At 42.5% G+C, this 13,615-nt stretch overlaps 1 protein-coding gene across 1 annotated transcript in view; it reads left to right on the forward strand.

Moving 5' to 3' along the window:
- The window catches only part of LOC123764501 (angiotensin-converting enzyme), a 32,548-nt gene extending 23,881 nt beyond the window's left edge, over positions 1 to 8,667 (forward strand). The window contains exons 20-28 of the mRNA XM_069314530.1: positions 1 to 53; positions 1,711 to 1,901; positions 2,897 to 3,030; positions 3,840 to 4,048; positions 4,664 to 4,767; positions 5,526 to 5,627; positions 6,545 to 6,673; positions 7,215 to 7,371; positions 8,278 to 8,667. The exon at positions 1 to 53 is cut by the window's left edge and continues 45 nt beyond it. Coding sequence (XP_069170631.1) covers positions 1 to 53; positions 1,711 to 1,901; positions 2,897 to 3,030; positions 3,840 to 4,048; positions 4,664 to 4,767; positions 5,526 to 5,627; positions 6,545 to 6,673; positions 7,215 to 7,371; positions 8,278 to 8,583 — 1,385 coding nt within the window. The 3' untranslated portion in view covers positions 8,584 to 8,667. The remainder of the gene's footprint in view (positions 54 to 1,710; positions 1,902 to 2,896; positions 3,031 to 3,839; positions 4,049 to 4,663; positions 4,768 to 5,525; positions 5,628 to 6,544; positions 6,674 to 7,214; positions 7,372 to 8,277) is intronic.
- The last annotated feature ends 4,948 nt before the right edge of the window (positions 8,668 to 13,615 follow it).

Here is a 13,615-nt window from a genome sequence, read left to right on the forward strand (position 1 = left end):
AGCCTTACGAAGACGTCGACATCCCAGATATCTCAGACGATCTTAACGACAACGTAAGTGCATCAGCGAGGGAGTAACGCAGACCCAAACTAATGCATCAACCCGTCCTCTTAAAAATAACGTCACTTTTGGCTGGTATGCGCGCTATGGCCAAATTTGGACGTAATTTGAAATGAAATCGACTCGCAAAAGTGACGTTCTGTTCCGTTTTCTGTTTGAGTCGTCCGGCTTACTCGGTAAGGTTAGAATAGATGACTTTCAATTCACGTTTTTCATACCGTTTTGAAACTTTTATGAGAATTTCCTGCCCACCTAACCTATCAGAAGGACCCTTAACTTACTCTTGTTGAAAAAAAAATCCCAAATTTATTTTCATTTTCAAATTAGGTCCATATTCGGCCATACGGGCAAACGGCCAAAAGCGACGTTCTTTTTAAGAGGACAGGTTGTACATCCGGCACAACTTCCGGACACTGTCACATGCCACGTTGGTAATATATACATTATGACACACAGTAAAGCTAGTGATCCACTAACCTGTGTGGGCAGTGAACATGAGCAGCGTCTTCGCTGTAAAAAAAAACCTGAATTACTCAGATTAATCAAAAGTGTAAATTAATCTTATCAATATAGAGGTTAGTAATAAGAATTATCACCGAGGATAGTGTAAGATGGTGAGAAGGCTTAGTATACGAGACACGGTGCTGTCAAACAAGGTAAGCAGTAGTTTAGGAGAGGAAAGTGCCTTGAGGAGAGTGTAGGGAGAAGTGCAGAGCCTTTAAGAGGTTATAGGGAGTAGTGCAGAGCCTTGAGGAGAGTGTAGGGAGTAGTGCAGAGCCTTGAGGAGAGTGTAGGGAGTAGTGCAGAGCCTTTAAGAGAGTGTAGGGAGTAGTGCAGAGCCTTTAAGCGAGTGTAGGGAGTAGTGCAGAGCCTTTAAGAGAGTGTAGGGAGTAGTGCAGAGCCTTTAAGAGAGTGTAGGGAGAAGTGCAGAGCCTTTAAGAGAGTGTAGGGTGTAGTGCAGAGCCTTTAAGAGAGTGTAGGGAATAGTGCAGAGCCTTTAAGAGAGTGTAGCGAGTAGTGCAGAGCCTTTAAGAGAGTGTAGGGAGTAGTGCAGAGCCTTTAAGAGAGTGTAGGGAGTAGTGCAGAGCCTTTAAGAGAGTGTAGGGAGTAGTGCAGAGCCTTTAAGAGAGTGTAGGGTGTAGTGCAGAGCCTTTAAGAGAGTGTAGGGAGTAGTGCAGAGCCTTTAAGAGAGTGTAGGGAGTAGTGCAGAGCCTTTAAGAGAGTGTAGGGAGTAGTGCAGAGCCTTTAAGAGAGTGTAGGGATTAGTGCAGAGCCTTTAAGAGAGTATAGGAAGTAGTGTAGAGCCTTTAAGAGATTGTAGGGAGTAGTGCAGAGCCTTTAAGCGAGTGTAGGGAGTAATGCAGAGCCTTTGAGAGAGCCTGTCCTGTACTCTGGGTCGCAGCAAGCTCGTGTGATGAAACAGTGTGAAGTGTAAAAGATTGACTTGGAACTCCTCTGTGCACCTGGATACTAACTTCGCCAGAATTTAGCTCAGGCGGACTATGAACATAGGAAACAGAAAGGGGGGCCATGGTGCTGACGTTGTGTGTGTGTGTGTGTCTGTGTGTGTCTGGGAGCATAGCAAGGGGAGAAGGGAATGGGTCTCAGAAGCGACATGAGCATCTCTGTAAACTTCACATTATGTTTCAGATCGTCAATGTCACGGAAATGTTCTGCTTGGCTGAAAATTTCTTCACTAGTCTGAATTTGTATACCATGACGCCCGACTTCTGGAGTAGCAGTTTGTTTGAGGACCCGAACAACGGTACAGAAGTGATCTGTCATGCCTCTGCCTGGGATTTCTACGACACTGAAAACGTGCCTGACAAAGGTCGCTTCAGGTAGGTTATCTTGAGGTTATCTTGAGATTATCTTGAGGTAGTGTTGAAATACAAGCTTGTGTGTGTATTCTACTCTCTGTTGCTGTGTTTCACTCATGCTTTTTGACGTCTGGTAACTGTTGTTTACTTGATCGCCTTTTTACTGTGTATTGGTCACTGTAACAAGATAAACTCGGACTGTGTACAGGCGTTGAGTCACAATAACGTGGCTAAAGTATGATGACCAGACCACACACTAGAAGGTGAAGGGACGACGACGTTTCGGTCCGTCCTGGACCATTCTCAATCGACTTGAGAATGGTCCAGGACGGGCCGAAACGTCGTCGTCCCTTCACGTTCTAGTGTGTGGTCTGGTCATCGTACTGTGTAATGATCCGTTTCACTGTTGTGAGCTCTAGTTGGGTCGCTGCACCGTGTATGCGCCATGTTTCAAACCTGTCTGAAAGCATAATATTCTTTTACGTTTCAGTAGCATATTGGTCTAGCAAAATCGTAAGACTGTTTTGTACATGTAACTGCTGCACCTACTGGGCCTTGCGGAACTGTGCATGACCCCTGATGAACAGTTCCCATGCTCCTGGTGAACATGTTCACAAAATGAACAGAGGCACTGCCTGAGGTTCTGGTCTGAGATTAGGCAAATCTCAAGGAAACTTGTTATCATTAACGGGAGCCGGTCAGCCGAGCGGACAGCACGCTGGACTTGTGATCCTGTGGTCCTGGGTTCGATCCCAGGCGCCGGCGAGAAACAATGGGCAGAGTTTCTTTCACCCTATGCCCCTGTTACCTAGCAGTAAAATAGGTACCTGGGTGTTAGTCAGCTGTCACGGGCTGCTTCCTGGGGGTAGAGGCTTGGTCGAGGACCGGGCAGCGGGGACACTAAAAAGCCTTGAAATCACCTCAAGATAACCTCAAGCTAGCGATGAAACTAGTTACTTTAATCGTCACAATCCCATGTTTTCCCATCGATAAAATTGTTTGGGTTTTAATTCCAGAATCAAGATGTGTGCGAACACCAATCAGGAGGATCTGATCGTGATCCACCACGAAATGGGCCACACAGAATATCAGATGTCGTACAGCACTCTGGATGGGCATCCCCTTGTGTTTCGCGATGGTGCTAATCCAGGTAGTGTACCTACTCAAACAATGTTGATACAACACCACATCTACCACACTTATAATGTACTTAGAGAGGCGCAAGCTTCCTTGATTGGGTAGAGGGATAGGAGGTCATCTTCGCTAGTACAGGGGGCCGATTCGTAGGCCACATACGACCCTGCCACCTGCATTCTATCACCAAATTCTCACTCAAGGTATAACTGATGAGTAACTGGACTGCTTCGCATGCAAGAATGAGTAAGTGGGTTTGATAGGTTAGGAGGATTGCCCTAGGTTTTAACTCTTCTACTTAGACAACTCACCTAAATGCTGGAGCTTGACAAGTCGTGAGTATTGGTGAGTTATGACTCAGTAAATCATAACTCAGACGAAGTAAACCTTATCCTGAGACAGACACGGTAGGTGAAAGTAGGTTACCTGGAATTCTAAAATATTCCTGTGTGACGTTATAGACTTAATAAATAAGAAAACACTATAGTATTGTGTTGATATAATTAGCAAGTTGTGTGTCTACATTACGAAGACAAATATATTGGTAGACATACTTTGCGAATCTCGGATATATGTTGACCAGACCACACACTAGAAGTTGAAGGGACGACGACGTTTCGGTCCGTCCTGGACCATTCTCAAGACAATCGACTTGAGAATGGTCCAGGACGGACCGAAACGTCGTCGTCCCTGCAACTTCTAGTGTGTGGTCTGGTCAACATACTTCAGCCACGTTATTGTGACTCATCGCCTGCTCGGATATATATTCGACTGCTAATTCATAAAACTCAAAAGTGTGTTCCTGTTTTTATCCTCAACCACCAGGTTTCCACGAAGCTATTGGGGACACCATTGCTCTCTCCGTCAGCACGCCTAGCCATCTTCAAATGATCTCAGACGCTTTACAGAGTAACTCCAGTTTCTGCAGCGAAGGTTTCATGCTTAACAATACCATACCACAAACCGCAAATGTGACTAACACGACAATCGAAGAGCAGAACATCAATTTCCTCATGAAGACGGCTCTAGCCAAGGTCTGCTATGATCTTGTCAAATTATTTAACTTTAGATCACCTTACCTTTTGTGCCTTTTGCCTTGCTATTTCTCCCTTTAAGATTTTCTTCTCCTCATCTCTCTCTTGCCTATTTATTGCCTTTGCCGCCTTCCTTCATCGTTACGGGCTCACCATAGCCCGTGCTACATGGACACTCCGTCCTGAATAGCTAAATCTTTAACAACAACAACAACACTTCCCTCATCCCTATGGGAGACATCTCCCGTCACGCAGGGTGCAGTCGCACCTCCACAGATCTCCAGTATCAGCTCTTGGTACTGGTAATGGCTCAAAAGGGCCATTACACTTACGGGCTATTCATGCCCGTGCCACCTTTTGGGTGGCTTAATCTTCATCAATCAATCAATTCCCTCATCCCAATCGACTTGAGAATGGTCCAGGACGGACCGAAAAGGTCGTCGTCCCTTGACTTTCTAGTGTGTGGTCTCGTCAACATATTTAATAACTTTACCTTTATTGAATATATTTTTGTAAAGCAATTTTATGTGTATCGATAAGGCTGATCTGATGATTTATGTCAGCACGAGTGATCACTGGACTATAGTAATCATCTCCCTTTTCGTTTTTTAACAGATCGCTTTCATCCCCTACGCTTACATTCTTGACAAGTGGCGATGGGATCTCTTCGCGGACCACAACAATGACTTAGAGTTTAATAAGAAGTGGTGGGCTTTGAGGTGAGTATCTTCTTGAGGTTATCTTGAGATGATTTCGGGGCTTTAGTGTCCCCGCGGCCCGGTCCTCGACCAGGCCTCCACCCCCAGGAAGCAGCCCGTGACAGCTGACTAACTCCCAGGTACCTATATACTGCTAGGTAACAGGCAGTCAGCGGGCATTCAGGGGTGAAAGAAATTTTGCCCATTTGTTTCTGCCTCGTGCGGGAATCGAACCCGCGCCACAGAATTACGAGTCCTGCGCGCTATCCACCAGGCTACGAGGCCCCCTCGTAGAGTATGAGACACCTTCAGCCTCTGGTGGATGCATGAGGTTTAACTCACAATCACCGAGATGAGTACGTCACTACAGCCTCCGGTAGGGGGGCGCTGTATAAGGCTATTCACCTGCCTTTGGGGGTGTATAATGTTATATAACCTATATAAACTTATAAGATTATAAGGCTGTATGAGATTACAGACCTTCGGGAGGAGTACTCGACCCTAGCCTCCGGTGGCTGCATCTGGTTACTCGACTCTCTTTCACATTCATTTGTGTCGAAGCCATAGCCATAACACCACAAAGAAACAACAGTCGAGATGAACATGCCCATCAGATTCATCAATGCAAAGAAGTTTAACACCTAAATCATCAACCCTGATTTACAAATACGCATCAATGCATCATACAAGCAAATACATTCCGTATAGCACACACACATACAACAATCTGTAGTATTTATAGTCGCATGTCTCATAGCATCTTTCTCCGGTTCTTCCAGACTCGACATCCAGGGAATATCTCCCCCAGTGGAACGCTTCCCGTCCTCAGACTTCGATCCGGGGAGCAAGTACCATGTCGCTACCAACGTCCCCTACATCAGGTCAGCGCCTCAGAGCACCCGAGGTCCTTGTATGTGTTGAATATAATATGTGTTTCCCTCTGCTGGGCCGCGCACGGCAGAATTAAAGGGAGACAGAGAGAGAGAGAGAGAGAGAGAGAGAGAGAGAGAGAGAGAGAGAGAGAGAGAGAGAGAGAGAGAGAGAGAGAGAGAGAGAGAGAGACAGAGAGAGAGAGAGAGAGAGAGAGAGAGAGAGACACAGACAGAGAGAGATATTAACAGCCCTTATAAACCCTAGTTTTAGTTAAACAAATTAAGATGTTTTACATGAGAAATAAGAGACAGAGATAGACGAATTGCATGCGAAGGGGCGAAAGAGAGAAATCGAATAAAAGGGAGAGACAGAGTGAAAAAAGTGCATGTAATGGTACTTCATGGGTAGTGAGGTAGAATGATCTACTTGATGCTACTGGGGGAGTTGAAGTGTCACTTGTAGAGATCGAATGCATCATTGGTCAACCCGTTCTCGCACTTTCTTACAGTCAATATTGACTTATTAAATACGTGCATATGTGACATACTAAACATACTAGTTTACCTTGAAAAGCGTCATAGAAAACACCGACCTTACCTAACCTTCTTAGTATGTTAAGATAAGCATCTTATTGCTTCGTAATTACAATTATTACTTAACCTATTATAGGTATAGGTTAAGTAATAACTGTAATTACGAAACAATAACATGCTTATCTTAACATACTAAGAAGGTTAGGTAAGGTCGGTGTTTTCTATGAAGCTTTTCAAGGTAAACTAGTATGTTTAGTATGTCACATATGCACGTACTTAATAAGTCAATAATGACTATACGAAAGTGCGAGAAGGGTTGTTGGGTTAGTACTCCTCTCCACCACTATGTTACCACTCCTCCCACCACTCAGCCACCACCTGCCCTTACACAGGTACTTCGTAGCCTACATGCTACAGTTCCAGTTCCACGAGAGACTGTGCAGCCTCGCCCACGGTGAGAACGTCACTGACATCTTTAACTGCGACATTTACAACAGCAAAGAGGCCGGGGCTGCTCTACAGTAAGTGCCAGAACTTTGCAACATTCAGTACAGTAAGTGCTAGAACTTTGCAACATTCAGTTTTGTAAGTGCTAGAACTTTGCAACATTCAGTACAATAAGTTGTAGAACTTTGCAACATTCATCATTCATGAGTCAATGCCACCAACCCCACCATGAGTCAATGCCACCAACCCCACCATGAGTCAATGCCACCAACCCCACCATGAGTCAATGCCACCAACCCCACCATGAGTCAATGCCACCAACCCCACCATGAGTCAATGCCACCAACCCCACCATGAGTCAATGCCACCAACCCCACCATGAGTCAATGCCACCAACCCCACCATGAGTCAATGCCACCAACCCCACCATGAGTCAATGCCATCAACCCCACCATGAGTCAATGCCACCAACTCCACCATGAGTCAATGCCACCAACCCCACCATGAGTGAGTCAATGCCATCAACCCCACCATGAGTCAATGCCATCAACCCCACCATGAGTCAATGCCATCATTAACTCTACTGTTAAAATATTCACGTTTGTCTTCACTCAGAGCCATGCTGAGGAAGGGTGCCTCCGAGGGCTGGCACAGTCAGCTGAGAGAGTTCCTGGATAATGACAGTGCTACCATGACCGCTGAGGCAATCCTTAACTACTTCCAGCCGCTCTCAGAGTTCCTCAGTGGTTACATAGCCAGCAATGCAGTCGAGGTACGTGTATGATGAGGTTAAAATATCATGTTGGCGTGGGAGGGTGTGGGACTGACGTGGGAGGGTGTGGGGCTGCTGTGGATGTGGGAGGGTGTGGGACTGCTGTGGATGTGGAAGGGTGTGGGACTGCTGTGGATGTGGAAGGGTGTGGGACTGCTGTGGATGTGGAAGGGTGTGGGACTGCTGTGGATGTGGAAGGGTGTGGGACTGCTGTGGATGTGGAAGGGTGTGGGACTGCTGTGGATGTGGGAGGGGTGTGGTGTTGATGTGGAAGGGTCTGGTGTTGCTACGGGACGCTGGACTTACGGAACGCTGGTCTGACATACGTGATAGAGTAGATCTCGAGCGATTATTTTCTAGATTCCACAAGGCAGTTCTTAAGTGGTTCAACATTTTACATGCAGCTAGTAATATTCATTTGATTATGGGCTTCTGGGATATGACATAAACCCTGGAATTACATTTTCTGATTCCAGGGCGGTGTCCTTTATCATATGACACCTCGTTTTCAGTTTCCTACTTCCAGCATTTAGCTTCATTACCTTGCACTTGCTTTTCCTGAACTCTAGTAGCCACCTGCTAAACCATTCTTTAATTTTAACCAGGAAATTCTGTAGGTTCTTACAGTCTGACGTCCTATTTCTCCTCATAATATTTGTGCCATCAACAAACATTAAAAGAAAAGCGTCTATCCTCCTTGGTAATTCATTCACATAATATTACTGACAAATACACTATATTGTATTTAATTGTATTTATTACTTTTCCTATTATTATGTATCTTTCGTCCCCTCTTCCACTACTAAACTTGAGTGATTAAACACACCACAAATCATGTTATTCTTTATATTAATTTTCCCATTCACGTTCCTGTCGACATTTTTACGATCTCTTAATGTTTCACAGACGACATGGCCGTCAGGCAGTGTGGGTGACTACATGAAGTCCGAGGACGACACTAGTGAAATACCACCGATTGTACCGATCGTGGTGGGAGCCGTGCTGGCTGTTATGGTGATAGTGGTGATCATCGCTTACTTCGTGGGTCGCAGCAAACAAAAGAAGAAGGAAAGAGAAGATGACTTAGCCATGCAGGCCGAGGAGCAACCCAACAAGCGCGGGGAACAAGACCATTCGTCCGAGGAGCACAACAAGAAACCAGGAGAGGTGATAGAGATGGCTGAAGCAGATACTGACTATTATAACCCGTGAGAACTGGAAGTTTGCTAGTTACAGCCCCGCTCCTGTGCCAGGTAAGTCCACTACGGGCTCACCATAGCCCGTGCTACTTGGAACTTTTTGTTCCCAGTAGCTGAATCTTAAACAACAACAATTGAAGTTTGATTGTCATTTGGAGGTCGGCAGTGTGGCAGGTCAGAAAGGTCTCCTGGATTAGGACGCAAGGAGGAAGTGACTATGGTAATATGAGGTGATGTGGAAAAGTATTCGATGCAAATAATGGAAAACCAGTATTGAAAGAAAGACACGAAATATGGATATGTTTATCAACAACTACTAAGGAGTTGTTGAGTTATCAACAACTCTGATAACTTCTAGCTTGATGGAGACCTTGTACTCACAAATCGTGTGATATGTAAATGCAAAAAAACACAGAAAATTAAAGAATATTTACTTTGAAGCGTTCGTATTCTTTAACTCATCATCTGATTATATGCTGAAGAATGTGACAGCATAAAGAATGATATTATTCAGTTCGTCTGTGTCTCTTTGCAAGTATACTTATGAGAATAGTGATATAGGGCATTAGACAAATATTAACCGACTATGGAGAAATCACGAGAGATTTAAGCTGAACACTTTGGTTCCAAGCAGGTAGGTACTCCCCTGAAGAGACGCCTATTTGGAACTGTAATGTTCAGTAAATATTTCTTTTGATTTTCCCAAACTGGCATTATAAATATATATATATACATATATTTTATAAATTATTTACATGTATTACACGCAAGAATAATCACTCACATACACACACACACACACACACACAAACAGAAACACACACACACACACACACACACACACACACACACACACACACACACACACGTTATTCGTTTATGAGAAAGTATCCACTAAGAAATTTAAACGAAAATTCCGAACGTTTTCGTGTTTTAACAAATTATTAAGAAAAACAGCAATTTCAAGTCACCTGTATTCCTTGAAAATGTAATTTAATTACAAAAACATTCAGAATTTTCCTGTCATTTTTCAATTTTTCCAACACACACATTCAAATACATATATTATAAATCTTTCGATTTTCAAGACATGCTTTAATTCATTTCAAATACATTTGGTTACCGAAGGATTTTATTACCCTGAAAGAACTGAGCGAATATTGTAGTATTTCTTTACCACTTTTTGGAGAGTGTTCTAAGTGTTAGAGTGAGTTGAAGTGTAAGTGTAAGTGAGTTGTGTCATTACCACTTCTATGAGTTTGTGCTAAAGCTTAGTCGTGTCACCAGTGGAGTTTGCTACCGAGATGAAGTGTTGACATGTACTTATTTTACATATTAATTGTTAAAATGTAATGAGTACATCTTGAGAGTACATAAAACGTTTTATGAGATGTATTGTTAATACTTTCATGTACTCTTTTCTAAGATATACTCATAAGCATGTACTATTTCCTCAAATGTACTCCTTCCCGAGATGAAATCTTTCCCCGAGATGTACTAATAACATGTACTCCTTCCTGAGATGTACTCTCAACCTGTACTCTTTCCAAAGAGGTGATGATGACAAGAATTGTTTTCCTGATATGTATCCTTAAGATGTATTCTTACCACGGATACAGTGCTAATATGTACTCTTTTCTGCGATGTAGTGTACTCCTACTATGTACTCTATCCTGTGATGTACTATCCACCTGTTCTCTTTCCTCAATGTTAATTGTTTTCTACTTTAATTAATAGTCAATAGGCAACTATTACTTATTTATAAACAGACCAATTACTTCTATTTTAAAACTCTTCAAATAAAAATATCTTCTGTTTCTTATGTTTTATATCAGACATTTGTCCTTTTTAATAAAGCAAATAACTAAAGATGTTATTAACTAAAACTAACTTTTAATTTGTTTTTTTTATAAATTTAAAGAACAATGTTGATGGAGAAATAATGCACTTTAAATTTATATAGTGTTCAAAAGCTAAATTAGTATATTAATTTTCTTAACTCAGAGAGAGAGAGAGAGACCGAGAGAGAGAAAGAAACCGAGAGAGAGAGAGAGAACGAGAGAGAGACCGAGAGAGAGACCGAGAGAGAACGAGAGAGAGACAGAGAGAGAGAGAGAGAGACAGAGAGAGAGAGAGAGAGAGAGAGACAGAGAGAGAGAGAGAGAGACAGAGAGAGAGAGACAGAGAGAGAGAGAGAGAGACAGAGACAGAAAGAGAGAGAGAGAGAGAGATAGAGACAGAGAGAGACAGAGAGAGAGACAGAGACAGAGACAGAGTATTCTATGAGCTGTTACGTATAGAACATAACTCCTGTAGCCCACTCCACCACACTCAAGAGAGTACTTCCACACATTAACAACACAACACACTACTGCTGCAAATCCTTCCACTTGTCGAATCAACGCTGCACGCCACGTTCGTCCCTCTTTCTTAGAAGAGGGAACATCCGTGTCGTTCTCTGAAGAACATCCGTGTCGTTCTCAGAAGAACATCCGTGTCGTTCTCAGAAGAACATCCGTGTCGTTCTCAGAAGAACATCCGTGTCGTTCTCTGAAGAACATCCGTGTCGTTCTCAGAAGAACATCCGTGTCGTTCTCAGAAAACACTAGTGGAGTCATGCTTATAACGTGTGGTCAATTTGGCTCATGTCCCAACGCACACACACACACTATAGTCTTCTCCAAATCCTCTTAAGTTGTTCTACTTATTATATAATATAAAATTCCCTACATTATCTTATACTGCTAGCGGTTATCAGTAGGCAGAGAAAGGACGAGTTAAACATGTGTTTAAGTTTTTTCCCCACATAATAATAATGCGAATGTAGACCCGATCACACACTAGAAGGTGAAGGGACGACGACGTTTCGGTCCGTCCTGGACCATTCTCAAGTCGATGAGAACTTGGTCCAGGACGGACCGAAGTTCAAAGAATCATAATGTATATGAATGACTACAAGAGTGTACTCACGTACTTCTCCTTCGTGGGCATCTCTTACGATCTTCTCTTGGCAATATTTGCGTTCCTCAAGTACTAATACTTTGAACACTTAAGGGAAAATAGTTCTCTGATTACCGTACGGCATCCTGTAAGATGCAACTTTTGATATCCATCACTAAATTGTATTTAGGTACGTTACAGACTGTTCTGAAAGTCAGTATCCAACTAACGCTTCGTTACAGGCTAAAGGTGTTTTACCTGTACACATATTTGTCTCACAGTACGATATGAGTCCACTACACACACACACACACACATGCACCAGTCAGGCTCTCGTTAACACTGGTCAAATGCTCGTTAATCTCAGCTACAAACGACCATCTCCCTTGTTCAAGGTGCGCTTGACCCCCCAAAAAAACACGCTTGTCAATTTTAACAGTGTGACAGAAATCCCTATTTTCTCTACTATAAATACAAAATTTATGTATAATGTAATTGTGCGTAAAGTTAGGCATAGGATAGACTAAGAGTGTTCGTTCTTTTGTTGGTATAGCGTTTGTGAAGCATTTCCGGAGGTGTGAGTCGAACGCAGGAAGAGAGCGTTTGTGAAGCATTTCCGGAGGTGTGAGTCGAACGCAGGAAGAGAGCGTTTGTGAAGCATTTCCGGTGTGAGTCGAACGCAGGAAGAGAGCGAATCACCTTTCGAGAAATGCTTTTTATACAATCAGTTGTGGGTTATATGCCAAGTGAATTTTATTAAAAAACGGAGGTAGTTTGGCTCGTAAATTAACGAGCACTTGGATTATATATAATAGGAAGGTCCTTCATGTTCATGGGCCCTTTGCCCACGACTCACGACTGATTACATTCGAACTTTTCTTGAGCGAAGCTTCATTTTCATCCTGTGTTCGAATCGCACCTCTCTAAATGCTTCTAAATACTTTTAATTCCAGTAGTAAAAATATATTTAATTGTCAGCAGAACCAAGATAACTAAATAAACCTATTCTATGCCGAACTATACACAAAATATGATATATATATATATATATATATATATATATATATATATATATATATATATATATATATATATATATATATATATATATATATATATATATATATATATAATAATAATAATAATCTAATCTCATATAATAGTCTAAATCTATATCTAAGAAAATTCCGTATTTGCGGGCGGGCTTAGAGGGGGGAGGGGGGTCTAGCTGTCTCTATATCTCCCAATGTCTCTATGTCTATTTCTATCTATCAGTCTATCTCAACAGCCTGAATCATTATGATGGCGTCCTCGAGAGTAGATAAAGTAATTACAGAGTTCTAAGTACCTAATACCAGCAGGATATGAAACCTTTATCCCATAAGCTATGCGATTTATGGGGAATTCAGAGGTAATAATACAGCTGATTCCATCTATCGGCAGAAAAGCACACTAATAGGCCAGGCCAATACCACCCATAAGATACAGCATACGCCATCTATCGGAACACAATTAAACTATCAACAAATGGCTATGCAAAGATACAGCATACGCCATCTATTAGAACACAATTAAACTATCAACAAATGGCTATGCAAAGATACAGCAAACGCCATCTATTGACATAACATTGCACTCTCAACAGGCTAACAACAGCCCATAAAGGTGAGAGTTGCTGGGCTCAGGGAAGCATTCCCGCCCTTGCATTTCATTGGTTGAAAATCTTTGTTGACATTCACCACAACAGCCAATCACAGGCTAGGGATCGGCTAAAATTTCCAACTATTATATTATATCATCGTGTGCAGCGCACAAGCCTTGCTTATGACATTCTGTTTCAACTCTAACCTACATAAAAAGATAACTTTTTCAAACATTTGCTATAATACTTGTGATAATGATATATTATCGGATATATCCGCTGTTATATAAAAGGTGGCTTGGCTACCTATCCAGTGACGGTATCTGTTGGTGGATTTTGTACCAAATTCTACCTCTATCCCTTCTGCTAATCCATCCCTCCCCATCCCCCTTGAAGATATAGAGATACAAAATATTAAGTGCTAAAGATATCTGTATCGTTAAATTCAGACCCACTTTCAAAG

Source organism: Procambarus clarkii, chromosome 79 (genome assembly GCF_040958095.1).
Source record: "Procambarus clarkii isolate CNS0578487 chromosome 79, FALCON_Pclarkii_2.0, whole genome shotgun sequence".
In the NCBI taxonomy this organism is placed as follows: Eukaryota; Metazoa; Arthropoda; class Malacostraca; order Decapoda; family Cambaridae; genus Procambarus; species Procambarus clarkii.